The sequence below is a fragment of the Cavia porcellus genome, unplaced genomic scaffold, assembly GCF_034190915.1.
Source record: "Cavia porcellus strain 051 isolate PalLab524CR breed Dunkin Hartley unplaced genomic scaffold, mCavPor4.1 scaffold_26, whole genome shotgun sequence".
Taxonomy (NCBI): Eukaryota; Metazoa; Chordata; class Mammalia; order Rodentia; family Caviidae; genus Cavia; species Cavia porcellus.
Genome location: NW_026947509.1, coordinates 28,960,064 through 28,974,638, shown reverse-complemented (window position 1 = coordinate 28,974,638; position 14,575 = coordinate 28,960,064). Strand labels below are relative to the sequence as shown.

Sequence of the window (14,575 nt, the reverse complement as noted above, 5' to 3'; positions counted from 1 at the left end):
AGGGAAGGAGTGCGGTGGGTGGTGGTGCCCACACCTGACCCCACATGGGGCCTGCCTGCAGCCAGGGACTCTTCCTCAGAGTCTCCAGCCCTACACACTGCACTGGACAGCGCCGTATGCCTGGTCTGTTCTGTCCCCGGAGGATAGGCCCTGTGGCAGTGGCAGGGAAAGGCCCAGCTCACAGGTGAGCCTGGCAGCCCATGGGCAGGCAGGGCAGATACTCACCTCTTCTCAGTGGGCTTCACACCCACGGACAGTGAGGCCATGGCGGTGACTGTCTCGGCTTCTTCATTCTCACACTTCTGTGCCTCGATCAGCGAGTGCCCCACCGTGGAGGACAAGCGCTGTAGGCAGCGCCAGTACTTACCTGGAGGGAGGACAGGGCTCGATGACCATGGTGACCACTGGGCCTGTGTCTCCAGGGAGACCACTGGCTGTGACACTAGAGGTGCTTCTGGCAAGGGAACTGCCAGGTTGTGATCCATGGCACTGGGCACGGGCGCGGTGTCTCTGCCATGGGATCACCGGGCCTGGCAGGGCTCCGAAGGAGCCTGGTTTCCTTGCCCACACACTTGCCTCCCCGTGCTGGCTAGGTGCACACACTGCAGCCTGGCAGGTGCTGGTGTGCAGTGCTGAGTCCCCTCCTTGAGCCCTAGGGCTTCAGGCCTGAGAGCTGGGGCTGTGCCCTGCCCAGAGCCAGCCTCTGGGTGTAGGAGCCAGGAGCAGACCCAGGGCTGCACTGCCTGGCCCTGCTGTGCACAGCTGAGGCCTGCATTTGGGGCCCTGAGTAAGGGCACAAAGTGATGGGTGCCCTGGAGGCGTGAGAGGTTGGGGCACTGCCTGTCCTGGCCCTTCTGGGAGCCCTGGGGCTCTGCGGCCTACGAGTAGTGACAGAAGATGAGCTTTCCTGCAGGGCTGAGTGAAGCCTTGGAAGAGAGACCATGGTGCTCAGGCTTAGAGCCAGGCCCGCCTGCCAGCTAGGACCCAATGAGCGACTTCACTCAGAGCCCAGTTCTTTGCTCTGAGAAATGGGGATGAGGAGCTCACCGCAGGCTCCGGGAACACTGCCAGGGTGAGACAAGTCCCCACCAGCTCAGTGCCTATGGGCATCCAGGTCTGGGGTGGCCCTGTGGGCAACTTACTGTGGATCTCCATGACCTTCTCCATGGAGCGGACGGCATTGGCATTGGGTCTTTGCTGTAAGACCTTTTCTGGCAGAGGCTCAAGCTGAAAAACAGATACAAGGGTACCCTGAGCCTGAGGACCACACGGCAGTCTGAGCAGGGAGCTCGCGGAGGGCAGCAGGGTGCGGTAAGTTAAGGGGCTCGAAGGCCAGTGGTGACTCTGGAGTCTGTGCACCTGCTTTGTAAGCTGGCTTTTATGCCATCAGTGTGTCTGCCTCGGAAGCCTAAGTACATTCATGGGCTCCTAGGAGGAAGAGGACGAAAGTGAGGGCTCCACATTGGTGGTGGCCTCGCTGTCAGCACAGGGGCAGCTGACAATGGCCAGGGGCTCTGGTCTTGGCCTCAGCTCTCAGTAGTGGTCAGTAGAGCCTTGTGGGTTTGCTGGGCCTGACCCACAAAGGTGCTGTGATCATGGTGCTGGCTCCATACGCCAGTGCCCCAGCCCAAGGGACTGGGCCTGTCTCGCCTGCCTGCGGTTGGTGTATCAAGGTCATGGTGCAGTACGATGCTGGGCAGGGTCAGCTGAGCCCACCAAGGTGACCCACATGGCCCTCAGGTAAGAGAGCAGAGCTCTGTGAGCGACGGCTCAGCTGGGCTGGGCAGCATAGAACAAGAGAGGACAGGCTCAAGGCCAGGGGGAGCCATGGGGACCTGCTGGTCACATGAGACCAAGTATGACCGGCTGAGCAGTCAAGTAACAGCCCAGGATGAGAGTTCAGGGAGATGCAAGAAAAAAATCCAATAGGTAAATGCAGGGGAAGAGACAAATGTTCCTCAGAGGAGGCTCGGCCCATTCCTAGGAGGGGCAGCTTGGTGCCCCACCTGCGATAACCCACTGCAGTGGGGACCCAGTGACCTGGTGCCCTCACAGAGAGGAGTCCCACTGATATTTGAGGGACACCTGTCCCAGCCCGCCACCATGGGAAAAAGTCACACACACTTAGACCAAGGGATGGTGCACCACAACTGGCCAGTGCTCTGGGTCATCTGGGACAGTAGAAACAAGGGAAGACCGAGAGCCGGCCTTTGACAGGGACAAAGGACACAGGGACCACATGCAAGCAGGGACCCTGTGGCATAGGCAGGGCATCTCAGAGACTGGCACCATAGCTGGAGAGCCAGACAGTGAGCTGCAGCCACATGGAGGAGCTGCGCAGGGCGGCAGAGGCTGCATACCACTTCTCAACAGCAAGGGAGGCGGGGAGACGGCACTTGGCATCTTCAGGGCATCAGGAGGAAATGCTCTGAGCCCAGAGCTGTCTGCCCAAGGGGACTGTCACTAAGAGGTCCTCAAAGCAAGCTGAAACACTGTGCACATGAGACATGAAGGATGCAGGGAGCCTCAGGGATGACAGAAAAGAGAAGCAAAGACAGCCGCTCCAAGGCCTCAGAGCCAAAAAACAGAGTGGGGCAACAGTGAAACTGCTGTCCACTCAGGGACCTTAAACAAAAACAAGAGGCTTGCTGCCACTGGTCACTATGCCACGACCTGGGCACAGATCCAGTCACATGTGAGTTTCTGATCAACATGTCCAAGCGTGTCCGTGTAGCCTGATGGCCCGCATGGGTTATGCAGCCTGGCTCTGACTGTGGCCGGGGACTCTGCCTGATGCGCTCAGGGCTGTGTTGGCGGCTTCGAGGGTCCCTAGGAATGCAAAGGACATGGGCTGCATATCCGCTGATTCAGCATCAAGAGCAAATGGGGTGCAGGGGGCCTCAGCCACAGCAAGGAACGGTGAGGAAGAAGAAAAAGCTACAGAAAACAGGGCAGACAGATCAAGACAAGATGACAGAATGAACCTGATGAGATAACTGAAGTTTCCACTTCGTGGAGATTACTGGATCAGATATGAAAAGGATGGCAGTGTCCTGCCTCACACCATTTACAGATGAAACCTCCAAGCTCAAGCAAGACAGGCCCTGAGGTGGCAGGGTACCACCTCAGACGCAGTGCACACTGGAGGGAGACCTCCAGCAGATCTGAAGATGGGGTGCTCCCAGGGGTGCACGGCTTTGAATGTCTGTGTTTGAGCAAATGGCTTCAGAGCATGGACACAGAGAATACGGAGGACGCGGAGGACGCGTACCTGCGCAGGGAGTCTGACAGCTTCCGGGAGCAGCAGAACAGAACTGGTGAGAAGGCCACCCTGAGTGTCACAGCGGTGAGCTCAGAGAAGGCACATGAACAGGACAGTGCAGAGCAGAGAGTGCTGGGGAGGGGACTGGTCACTCTGGACACACCTGAGGTCTGTGTGGAGTGACAGCAGTTGTCACATGTACCAATATGACTGGGGCCTTTGCTCATGCCAGGCCTACTCATGAGATGTGCTAACAGAGAACCTCAGGCCCTCATGTTTGGAAGTTAAGAAAACATAGCTACTTGTAGCTCAAGGAAGAAATTGCTATAGAAATGGAAATCAGAATGCTTAGAACTAAAATGTCCCTGGGCCCCAGTACCTGTCTAACCTGACACGAGCAGCACTTCAGGGGGACTTTCCACAGCTGGTCATCGGTGACAGCTGCAGACAGCTGACCACTGGAGCTACTCACTGGAGACATACCCGGTAAGGATGACGCACCCAGGTGGCAGGGCACAGAGAGGCGTGGGCTGCACACAGGGCTTCAGCCATCTGCCCAGCATGGAGCCCCTGCAGGCCACGTGTCTGCAGCTGGCTGCTGGCATGTGTGTGCACTCAGCTAGCATGCCGTATATCAACCCTCATCAAAGCCTGTTGAGGCAGAAGGACAGGCTCATCCTACTTTGGTTCATTAAAGAGGTTTTTAAAGCTCTTGATAAAAGGCCTGCTTCCTGCTTTTTGATGTGCTTTAGTAACGAACACTTTCCTATGAGCAGAGCAAAGGCGTGAGGAGGTGAGAACAGCCCCAGGTGAAAGCCAAGCTCTCTGCTGTGCTTCAAAGCACCTAGAGGAAGGGCTGTGAAGCTGCACTGAGGGTGTGCATCTGCTGCCCGTGAGAGCGGCACACAGGAAGACGGTGTCATGTGCAGAGAGGACAGGTAAATGGTCCTGACATTTGAAAAGGCAGCCTGGGAACCCAGCCAGAGCACTACTGGCCAGCTCCCTAGCACATGGCAGAATGCACACTGCCCGCCACAAGGCAGAGGACAGAGTATCTGGCACCCACCCAGAGCCCTGAGGAGGGTGTTGCCTGCCATGGGGAGGCCTTGAGTGGGCCCACCAGTGACTGTCACCTTTGATCTCTGCCGCCCTGATCCTGTCCCCATGTCCCAGCCATCCATCCACACTGCTGCTCCAGTGATCCACATGGGGGTGCCCGACTGTGCCCCTGCTGGGCAGGTCCTCCTGGGAGTGGTCCAGCATGCAGCCTGGAGCTCGAAGTAACCACATGCTCTCCTAGCCAGGCCCCTTCCCCCAACCTGAGTTGCTGTCCTGCTATCCCTGGTACTCGAGCCTCTGCTTCATCTGGTCCCTGTGTCTGTGCAGGTGGCTCACACAGGTAAGAGGGACAATGCTGTGAGGAAACAGCTGGGCAAGAGCCCTGTCTGCAGACTTCTGTGTCGTCAATGCAGTGCTCACCAGCACCTGCTTCAGGGGTCTAGCCACTACCCTGGAGACCCCACCAGGTGCCCAGGGACAGCCCTAGCCAGCTTGAGCACCCCTATTCCTGCAGTCTGGGTTTTGAGGAAAAGATTAGCTGAGTGACAGGCTCCCTTCCAGCCTCTGCTATCCTGCTGGATGGTTTCCCTGTGCGCCATCTGCACTCAGCCCTCAGCTTGTGTCTGGACTCATGCACGGCCTCCATGTCCTCAGAGCCAACTCCCACCCCCTGCCTGCAAACCAGTCCCCCTCTCCTGAGCCCCAGGCAGGGCCTTGTTGCTGACTTCCTTCAACTCTGGGCAGGGTGTGGCCCTTGGTCCTCCTCAGGCTCAGGCATCACAGGGCCACACGCCCAGCCCCTGGGCCCTGGGTCCCACACACCCTCTCCCTCCCACCTGGCCGTGCACCTCTGCCCTGTCAAAGTGTCTCCTTTGCAGGGACACGCAATGAATTCCATCTGGATGGCAAGGAGTGCACCGCCTCCGCCCTGAGAGCGAAAGCTTGGTGGGGCTCGCTCTGTGCCAGTGAGACCCAGGTGTCAGAGACTGCTGTGCAGGGTCTAGGTCTGCAGTGTAAGGAAGCACAGTAGAGCTTAGGCCTGGGACCTTGGCCACCCGAGCCCACTGAGAATTTCCTAGAGGGGAACTGCCCACAGAAGACGCCAGCAGAATAGGAAAAGGTGTTCCATGGGACAGCCTGGAAGTGGCAACCCACAGGGACAGGCACACGAAGCCAGCCTGACAGCAGCCTCCACAGCCCTGGCTCCTCTGCCCTCACCCTTCCTTCTGGCCACTTAAACAGCTCCCTGTGCAGGGGGAGCATTCCAAGTCCTGAGAGCCTGGCCTGGGAGTATGGGATCAGGCTGGATGTCCTCAGGGGCCTGTAGCTCTGTACCTCATTTCCTAACAAAGCAGACACGCAGGCTTCGGAGGCGTCGCAGATGGCTGTGAGGTCGTGTCCTCCCTCGAGGGCCAGCACGATGCGGCCACCAGCCAGGCCCATTAGCTGCTTCGTGAGGTACCCAAAACCTGCAACGGAAAAGGCCATGTGGAAGACAGTGCTTCGGGCAAGGCCAGGGTTGGTGAGACCAAGTCATGGAGAGCTTGTTTAGGGCTCCTGTCTGTCTGCTTTCAGGGCTCTCTCTGGGGCCAAGTCCACACCCCACCTTGCACTCTGCCTTCATCAACCACCGGGGCCCTGACTGCTCTGTGCATCCACAGGTCAAGGCTGGGCCACCCACGTGGGGATCACCACATCCATATCTGGGCAACTGTTTCAACTGAGCGCCATAGTACCCCTGTGCCCAGTGCCTGCACTGCATGTGGCACCTGGCAGTGAAGGTCACCACTGCAGCCAAGAGGCTGGAGCCGGCTGAGGGCAGAGCCCTGTAGTACCTTCGGCCTGGTGAGCCTGGCTGCGGGCCCTGATAGCTGCAGTGGGCATGGGGGCTGACTGAAGCTCTGAGCAGTCCCTAGTGTGAGGGGACAGGGATGCTGGCACCAAGGCCTTGCAAGGCCTGACCAAGCAGGTCGGAGTGTGGCAGGGGGCACTCTGGCAGGCATTGCACAGTGTTGGGCATGGCTGGAGTGTGTGTCCTCTGCCTGCTTACCTCACTGGCCTCGAGGCCCTGAGATCAGGGGAAAAATGGATCTGAGTGGCCACACTACAGTGGTTCTGTCTCCCTGGGGACACAGGTGAAGGCCTTGGCTGCTGGTCCCAGAGGCACTGGGCGGGAAGGCAAGTTCTCTCTGTCACTTGGTATGCACAGCATACTGGTCACAAACTACGCAGAACAGGCATGTTGAAGTGACCTCTATGGGTCCACTTACATTTGGCAGAGAGATTGTACCCTCCGAGAGGTGCAGGGTGGCCCTCCACAGCATCAAAGCCCGATGAGACCAGCACCATGTCTGGGGCAAACTCGCTGGCGATTGGCATGACCACGGTTCTGCAAGGGCAAGGGAAGGAAGGGTCACCAGGCTGGCAGGGACGGACAGAGGACAGGAACAGATGGTCATCAAACACAGCAGGCCCAGGGCATGACTGCACCTGGGTCTCCTGTGGTAAGCAGGGTGGAGTCTGAAGGTTCACACTTAGCCTGCTCACAGGGAGACATCACAGGTGTCTCACAGCCCACACCCCTAGCCCCACAGCTAGCATCTGTGGCCCAAGGAGGCTTTCTGGTATCCCGGAGGTGATCTGTGTGTTCATTCAGGTGGTAGAAGCACTCTCCTGGCTGTACCCTGCCCTGCCCACCTGAGGCCCTGTCCCCACCTGCTCATTCCTGCAGGGCCAGGGTGTTTACTTTCCAGGGCCCACTGATCCGGAGTAGCTTGAGGCGGGCAGCTTGAAGGGGGGCTTGATCGGGCAGCTTGAAGCTGGGAAGTGGAGCACCCTGGCAGGCTGTCTGTCCCAGCCCTGCTGAGACAGAACCTGAGACGGAACCCCCACCACTGAAGGGACCTGTCCCCTCAACACTGATGGTGATCAGAGGCAAAATGAGAACCTGGAAACACAGACCACAGAGAAGTTCCATGGGTTACATCCACTGGGGCATGCGAAAGACGCTTTACTCGAGAAGGGGGAGCCGTCCCTCTTTGCAGGGGACAAAGTGAGCTGCTTGTAGGGGAGCAGTCAGACAGCAGTGCTGTGCTATGCATGCTGCTGCTCACGCTCATCTCTGCCCCGGCCAAGTGGGCAGCAGTGACCCTGACAGGGAGGTGGGCTGATGCCCCAAAGCAGGCGAGGAAGTGGCCTGAACCTTCATCTCCCCAGGAAGCCCTGCCAGGGAGGTGCACACATACCACTGCTGCCCGCCTGCCCAACCTGTTGGTCTCTGCGGCACACGGGGTGGGTCACTATCCGCTCCCAAGGAGTGGGAGGCCACCTGAAGGGGTCCTTCTCTCACGCCCACAGAGCTCCCCCAAACCCAAACCCTCATTCCTTGTGCAGCTTCTGCCTTTCAGTGAAATGACCCGACTCTAGCTGAGTCAGTGCTCAGAATCCAATCCTGAACCACTTCGGATTGCAGTCCTGTCACACAGCAACTCAGAACACTGGGATGGAGGAGACAAAATCCTAGAGTTACACACAGGCAGCAGACCCTGCACTGTCCTCTGCTGACCAGGGTAACTGGGGCTGCCTAAGTGCCTGGCCATCACTAGAACACGCTGCCCAGTGTCCAAGCCCAGGAGAGCTCGGGAGGGGAGAAGGGCTTGGCCTGCTATGTGGTAGGCATTTTGGCTACCGTTTTGGCTTACACCAAGCAGTGAGTCTGAGGGTACCACACTCAGCCAGGCTCCCCATGCTCCTGGCTGAGCACAGACCCTGTGGCAGGCTGGAGAGGTGGAGAGGGAATCTGAGTGGGCCCTGAGAACCATCATCATCAGGATGTGAGGGTGCAAGGTAGGGGACCCAGGCCAAAGCAGCAAGCTTTTCCTGCAACAGCCTTCATGGTAGATTGCCGTCCTGTGGCCACGAGGTCTTTGACTGGGTTACTCAAGGCTGCCCTGTCTGTGAGCCCCACCTTGCACACGGCTGTGTCTTGCCCTGTGGCGATGGCCCCAACCCAGCCCCATCCACATGACTCTGTCCTACCCTGTGGTGATGGCTCTGACCCAGCCCGTCCACATGGCTGTGTCCCGCTCCGAGGTGATATCCCTGACCTGGCCTGTCCACATGGCTCTGTCCTGTCCTGATTCTCTGAGTCAGGCTTGTTCTATTGTCTCATAGAGTATAAACATTTAAACAGCACCTGCCTGGTGAGAGCAGTCCCAGTCCTGCCTGGGTGCCTGGATGCTGAGAGATGTCAATGTAGTCAGGTGGAGGATGCTGTGGCATCTCTGGGGCAGGACGCCTGGGCTAGTGTGAGCTGGGCCTCTCTGAAATCCTGGGTCTTGCTCTGCTCCCCACTTCCCCGCCCCTGCCCACAGGTTCCTGGGAGGCTGGTTTACTGACCTTGATGGATGTCTTGTCATGTGCCTTTCTCTGGGCACAGCTGCATAGGGCCTGCTGTGGTTTGGGTTGGACCTAAATCTGGCCCATGATTTCAACACAAAGCAGACAGTAGTGCAGATACCAGGCCACTCCTAAGGCACTTTGGGGCTGCCCAAAACCATGGGCTTTAGTCTCTGCCCTGAAGTCCTACTGAGCTGCACTGCTCCAAACCTCCCAGGATATCCCAGTAAACCATCACTGAGTGGGGTTCCCAATGAGAGGGGCCCCGTGACTGCACTTCCTGTGTGGCATTACCCTGAACCCAACCAAAGTCCACGCTCGAGCTTTAAGTTGCTGGACTTGCACAGCCTCTGGCACATGGGGTGTCTCCTGATCTGCATATCAGCCCACACCTGAGGTGACTGCTGCTCCGAGGCTGCTCAGGGGCATCTCAGCACCGTCAGTGCTCCTCTTGGGAGGTGACTTTTGTGCCTGAGATGGTATTAAAGACACTCCCTGCTGCACTGCAATGTGTCACCTCATCCATCACCTTCACACATGTCCTTGTTTAGCTGGTGCTCTGAGGAGGAGGTAATTCTGCTCTGCTTCAGGACAGAAGTCTCTGAAGATGGAAAGGTCTGGACACTTGCCCTGGGCCTTCTCCCAGGCGTCTTTCTCAGAAGGGTCCCTCCACAGGGTCACACAGCCTTTCCTAGGGTACGTGAGGGCAGGATGTACAAATCCAGGGTACCTGGTAGATGGCAGGCGTGGGTCACAGAGAGGCACCTGCTCTCACTTCGCCCTCAAAGTGAGAGCACAGACAGTGCACAGCAGGAGTGTCCAGGATCAGAATGCCCCATGGCTCAATCAGCGCTGTGTAGTACCCAGGATAATAGCCATTCTCCTGCCTCGAAGCAGGCAGCCCGTTCATATGCTGCCGTGGGAAGCGCCAGGGACTCTTCCTTCCAGGTACATCCCCTCCCCACCACAGGACCTTGCTTCTCAGGACCCTGGTCCTCCAGTGAGAATGCATGTACTGGCATGGCCCAGTGGTGCTCTGCTCCCCTCCGGTGCATCTCCACTGGCTCTTGTTCCCAGTTTCATGGCTACCCTCGGCTCACACCCAGCACATCCCAACCCCAAATGACTGAGTGCATGGTGCCCAGGTCACTGGTGACCAACTTGGTGGACGGGGTGTGCTGGCTTCTGAATGCTGCTGAGTTCTCAGTGGACTGTCTTCCATCCCAGCCTGGACTGCTCTTTGTGTCCCCACCGTGCTCTCCTCCCTCCAGCATGCCTGTGCTGCCCCCACCCACATCACCTGGCCCCTCTCAGTGCAATGTGGCCGTGCCCCCCGCACCCTACCAGCAGGCTCTGTCCTTCCTTCATGGGCACATCCAAGGGACCAGGTAGGACCATGTCTTCTACCAGGCTGTGAGACAGACCCCTCCGCCCTCCACTGCTGGAGACCTTGCAACAGCCCTGCTGTTGGCGTGAAGGTGAAGTGGCGCTCTGTCTGCAGCCTGTATCCCCTAATGTCTCTGGGCCAAACTTGTTCCAAGACTCAGCCTGACCGGCAGGGCCACCACAACAGTCCATGCAGGCAGCCCCGCCCCCACCCTGTCCCTTGCTTTTGTCCAGGGCTGGGCCAAGCAGGTCAGCCAGCGGTAGCAAAACACGATACTTCTTGGTTCCCGAGTGTTCTGTTTGTTCTTTCGGCTTCTGGAGTCACCACGCAGGGACCGTGGGTTCGTGTCTACCTGGGAAACCCTTGGAAGCCTTGGATTGAGATAAAGACAGGGAGGCCAGGCACAGGGCAGTGCTGTGCTGGGACTGCAGGTAGCCACAGCCAATGCAGCACCACAGCACGCAGGCACCCAAGGCTGTACACTAAACTGAGGCTGCATAAGGCCATCGCCTGGCATCTGGCGAGGAAAGCTCTGTGGCTCGAGTGGACCTTGGTTTCATCTGCATCATGGCTGACAGGGAGCCACAGGGTTGTGCCAGTTTGCTAACAAGGAGGGATAGCAGGGCTGAGGAAGGGACATCGCTGTGTGCCCAAGTGGCAGTGGCTTGGCCTGCCTGCGGCAAACTTCAAAGCTGCATCTGGCCTGGGACCAACTGGTTTGAATTAAGGCCCCTCTTGCACTCGAGTCTCTGAGCCCTAGGAGAAAGTGTTGCCGCTTCTGGATCTCATTAGAAGCAATCTTCTTATCTTTTCTTCATCTGAGGCTTGATCCCCTGAAAATGCAAGCTGGCAGGCCAGCGTCTGCCTAACAAGGTGCTGCCTTTGAGGCTCACGGCGGGCGGCCAAGGGGCGCCCCCAGGGCGGGAGGCTGAGGAAGAAAGGGGGAAGCCGGTCTCTGACCCTTCTTCCCCATCGGATGTCCAGGGAACCATAAATTGTAAACTTCAAAGTGTTATTCCACATTAAAATCAATGAAAAAAAACCCCAAACTATTTTCCCTCTGAAGGAAGCTATTGAGACTTTAAAGTGCTCACTTGGTGAGGTGCAGTCACGCACATACTTGGCAGGACACGAAGGCAGGCCAAGTGTTCCGGGGAAGAAAGGTCTGCTCAGAGGCTGGCCTGGCCAGCACTGCCAGGGGACAATGCCTGGGCCTGGGTCTGGTACCTGCTGCCAGGCTTCCATCTGGTTCTGTCCAGGGCCAGAGAGCCTCAGGCGTGATCCGAAAGGAGAGAGGACACCTGGTGTCCACCACCAAGAAGTTCACTTCATCTCTGCCCGGGCCGGTGACAGCGTCCGTCAGGCAGGAAGCCCACCCCAGCAGCCCTGGCAGCTTGCTGGTCTGGACACTTTACTCTCAGAGCACCAGTTCTGGGTGGGGAGATGACAAAGTATGCCAGTGGAGAGCGTGATACCCGCATTTCACAGGTGCAGCTTCACAGCAGCGGATTTCACATGTGTGTTTGTGAAAGTCCCACCTATGAGAGGCAGGCCAGGGTCAGAATGACAGGACTGCTGTCGAGGGGTGGAAGAAACCACAAACCCAACCATGGATCAGTGGGAGGGCTGTGGGGTGTCAGTGCGGTCTGCAGAGACCAGTTCTGCACCGAGCACAGGCCTGCTCTGTGCCTTAACTTACAAGCAACTGAGTGGCTTCGGAGACCCTGCCTACAGGGTGACCCCAACCTGCTCTGCAGTGGGGCTGGGAGCAGGATGAGCCTGCAGGGACTGAGTGGGGCATGTCACTTGGTCACTTGGAGACTGGGCCAAACCTCCACAGAAGGGTCCTCGCACTGTGTCTTCTGCCAGAAGCATGTGCGTGTGCGTGCGCGCGCACAGGCGCGCGCACACACACACACACACACACACACACACAAACACATACACACACGGGCAGAAACGTGTGCACAGCCTCAGAGGTGAGTGTCACAGAGGCAGTGCCACACAGTCACAGACATGTAATGTATGTGGGGCACCACCCACCCACAGGGACAGGGAGATGTGTCCACATACATGCCACAGACACGCGCCTCTACACACTGCACACAGGTTAGGCCAAGACCTTGGCTCTAGATCAGGTGGTAGAGAGAAGCTCCCCATGACGCCCGGGGGGACATGTGGGTGGAAGCTGCCTTCATCAGGACAACAGTGACCCCAGGAGAACATCTGTACCCTAAGCCAGCCCTCTGGCTGTGGAACTTTCTCACTGACAGCCTGTGACATCAGAGCAAATGCTTGGTTTAGGAACCATGCCCCGCAGACCTCATAGAGGAGGGAAACTGGGGAATAGGGGGCTGATGGAGGGGGTGCATGCTCCTGCATCTGCACCCATGCAGAGGAGAAGCAACTCATTTCCGAGTCACATGTGCTCATGCAGGGTGCACAGCAGTTTTTTCCCTGCAGTGTGTCCCTGAGCATGAGACATGGAACCATGACAACAGGCAGGAAGACATCAGGGTTCCCCTATGGTTTCCTGACAGAGCTGAGACCTGGGACTCACCTGAAGGCTGCCAGGTACTCCGTGTCTCCCATGGGGGGGTCAAGGCCACCCGTGAAGGCCATGTTGACGTTGAAGCCCACGCCTGGCCCCGTGCCCACCTGTGGGCATAAGGAGGAAGCTTATGTAGGCACTAGGGGGACCCGACCCAGTGGGGCTCAGGTATATCCTGGCTCCCCATGTGCTGTCACCCATGGGCCTGGCTTGCTGATGGCAGTGACAGTGTTTCCATGGGTTGCTCAGGCTTTTGTGGACCCCAAACCTGAGGGAACCAGGAGGCCACCTGTGTCTCCCTCAGGGACACCTGAGGACTGCCATATGGTGCCCTGGCTTTGCACCGACAGGGCCACAGGACTGTGTCTCTGGGTAGATAGAGAATGCGTGTGACTGCTGTCTCACTGCACTCAAGCAATGAGATGTGGTGTGCCCCTTGGAGGGAGGGCAGGTGGGCACTGCCACCCCGGAGTCTTGCTAAACTCCAGGCAGGAGGGAAGACAGGGACATGCCCTGCAGGAGGAGGGCCAGGCTTGGCTGCCATGCCTCAGCTCACCAACCCGGAACCAGGTGAGATGGGTGCTGGTGCAGTGCAAAGCTGTCTGGGCTTGGAAGTATCACTTACACTAAGTGAGCTTGGAGCCCTCTTCTGCCATGGGTGGGTGTGAAGCCATCTGTCCTTGGCCACCACTAGAGTCCCCATACCCACTCACCTCATCAGGTGCGCCGCTGCCTGGAAAAAAGTTTCCGTCGTCATAGCGGTGCAGGGACACGTAGAGGACACTGGGGTCACTGTAGAAAGCCTGCTGGGTTCCATTCCCGTGGTGCACATCCTGTGAGAGCGGAGGGGCTGAGAGCAGGGCCTCAGAGTTTGGCCCACCTGCCTAGCCACTCAGTAAAGGCTCCTGCTCACAGGATCCCCAGCAGTCCCCAGGGGAGGGCTTTGGGGACACTGAGGCTGCGCCTGAGCTTTACCCCCAGGGCACTGTTCTGAGCTGGCAGAGCATGGGGTTGCTGTCCCCACCCCGGTGCACAGCCCTGCTTCTGCAGCCATTTGGCCAGTGCATCACTGTGACGAGTATGACACCCCCTCAGCCTCATCAGGAGGCAGACAGAGACTAAGCGAGCAGCATGGCCAGGCTCATGCCCCTACTGGAACTGCCAGCCATATCCAGCACCACAGTGCCCATGCGACGCAGGTCCTCTGCCCATGCGAACTGCAGGGCCTCTGCCAGGCTGTAGCTGCCTGACCCAGGCCATGCAGCAGGTGGCCCCAGAGCAGTGTGCCTGGGGAGAGCTGTGTGAAGTGAGTGGCTCCAGACAGGGTACCTGCCACTTCCTTCCACTTGGGGGCCACTGCTCCCTGGGCTGTGTTGTTGAAACTGAGAAGGGCTTTGGTAATATAAATCATTACCCACCCCATACGCCTTGCCTTTATTTTCTGTTAAAAAACTGAACTGTCACAGATTTCTAAAAGAATGATCCACACATATACAAATAGTTTCCAGAAGAGCAGGACCAAGTGCTCTGCTGTTTGCTTCTAGTTCAGGAATCAAATGCCATCCTCAGGACTCTGGGTCAGCAGCCACGCAGCACTGCCAGGCAGAAGTGGATCTTGCTGGCAGGGCTGGACAGTGGCACCTCCATGGGATTCCCAGCTGCCAGGTAGGAGGAGGAGACCAAGGTGGGCTAAGACCCTGAACTCTGCCTTCCTCAGGCTGGGGATGAGCCACGACCCTGGCCACTGCCCTCCTCCATGGCTCGTGTCTGGGAAGGTCAGGACGCAGTGGGTGGAGAGCGTGTGACAGGCTCCCCACAGGTGTGGGCTGCACCCACTGCTCTCTGGGAAAGCAAAGTCTCAAGGCCAGGAGTCCACAGAGGAAAAGCCTGCAGCCTGCATAACCACTGCCAGAGAGAC

General features: G+C 58.1%; 1 protein-coding gene across 12 annotated transcripts in view; it reads right to left on the bottom strand.

The window, feature by feature from the left end:
- Window positions 1–14,575, bottom strand: part of Hdac4 (histone deacetylase 4) — a 250,630-nt gene that overhangs the window by 4,271 nt on the left and 231,784 nt on the right. For all 12 annotated transcript variants that reach the window (XM_063237018.1, XM_063237019.1, XM_063237017.1 and 9 more), the window contains 6 exons: window positions 13,371–13,490; window positions 12,667–12,764; window positions 6,592–6,710; window positions 5,657–5,790; window positions 1,143–1,227; window positions 226–367 (listed from right to left, as the gene is read on the bottom strand). In XM_063237018.1, coding sequence (XP_063093088.1) covers window positions 226–367; window positions 1,143–1,227; window positions 5,657–5,790; window positions 6,592–6,710; window positions 12,667–12,764; window positions 13,371–13,490 — 698 coding nt within the window. The remainder of the gene's footprint in view (window positions 1–225; window positions 368–1,142; window positions 1,228–5,656; window positions 5,791–6,591; window positions 6,711–12,666; window positions 12,765–13,370; window positions 13,491–14,575) is intronic.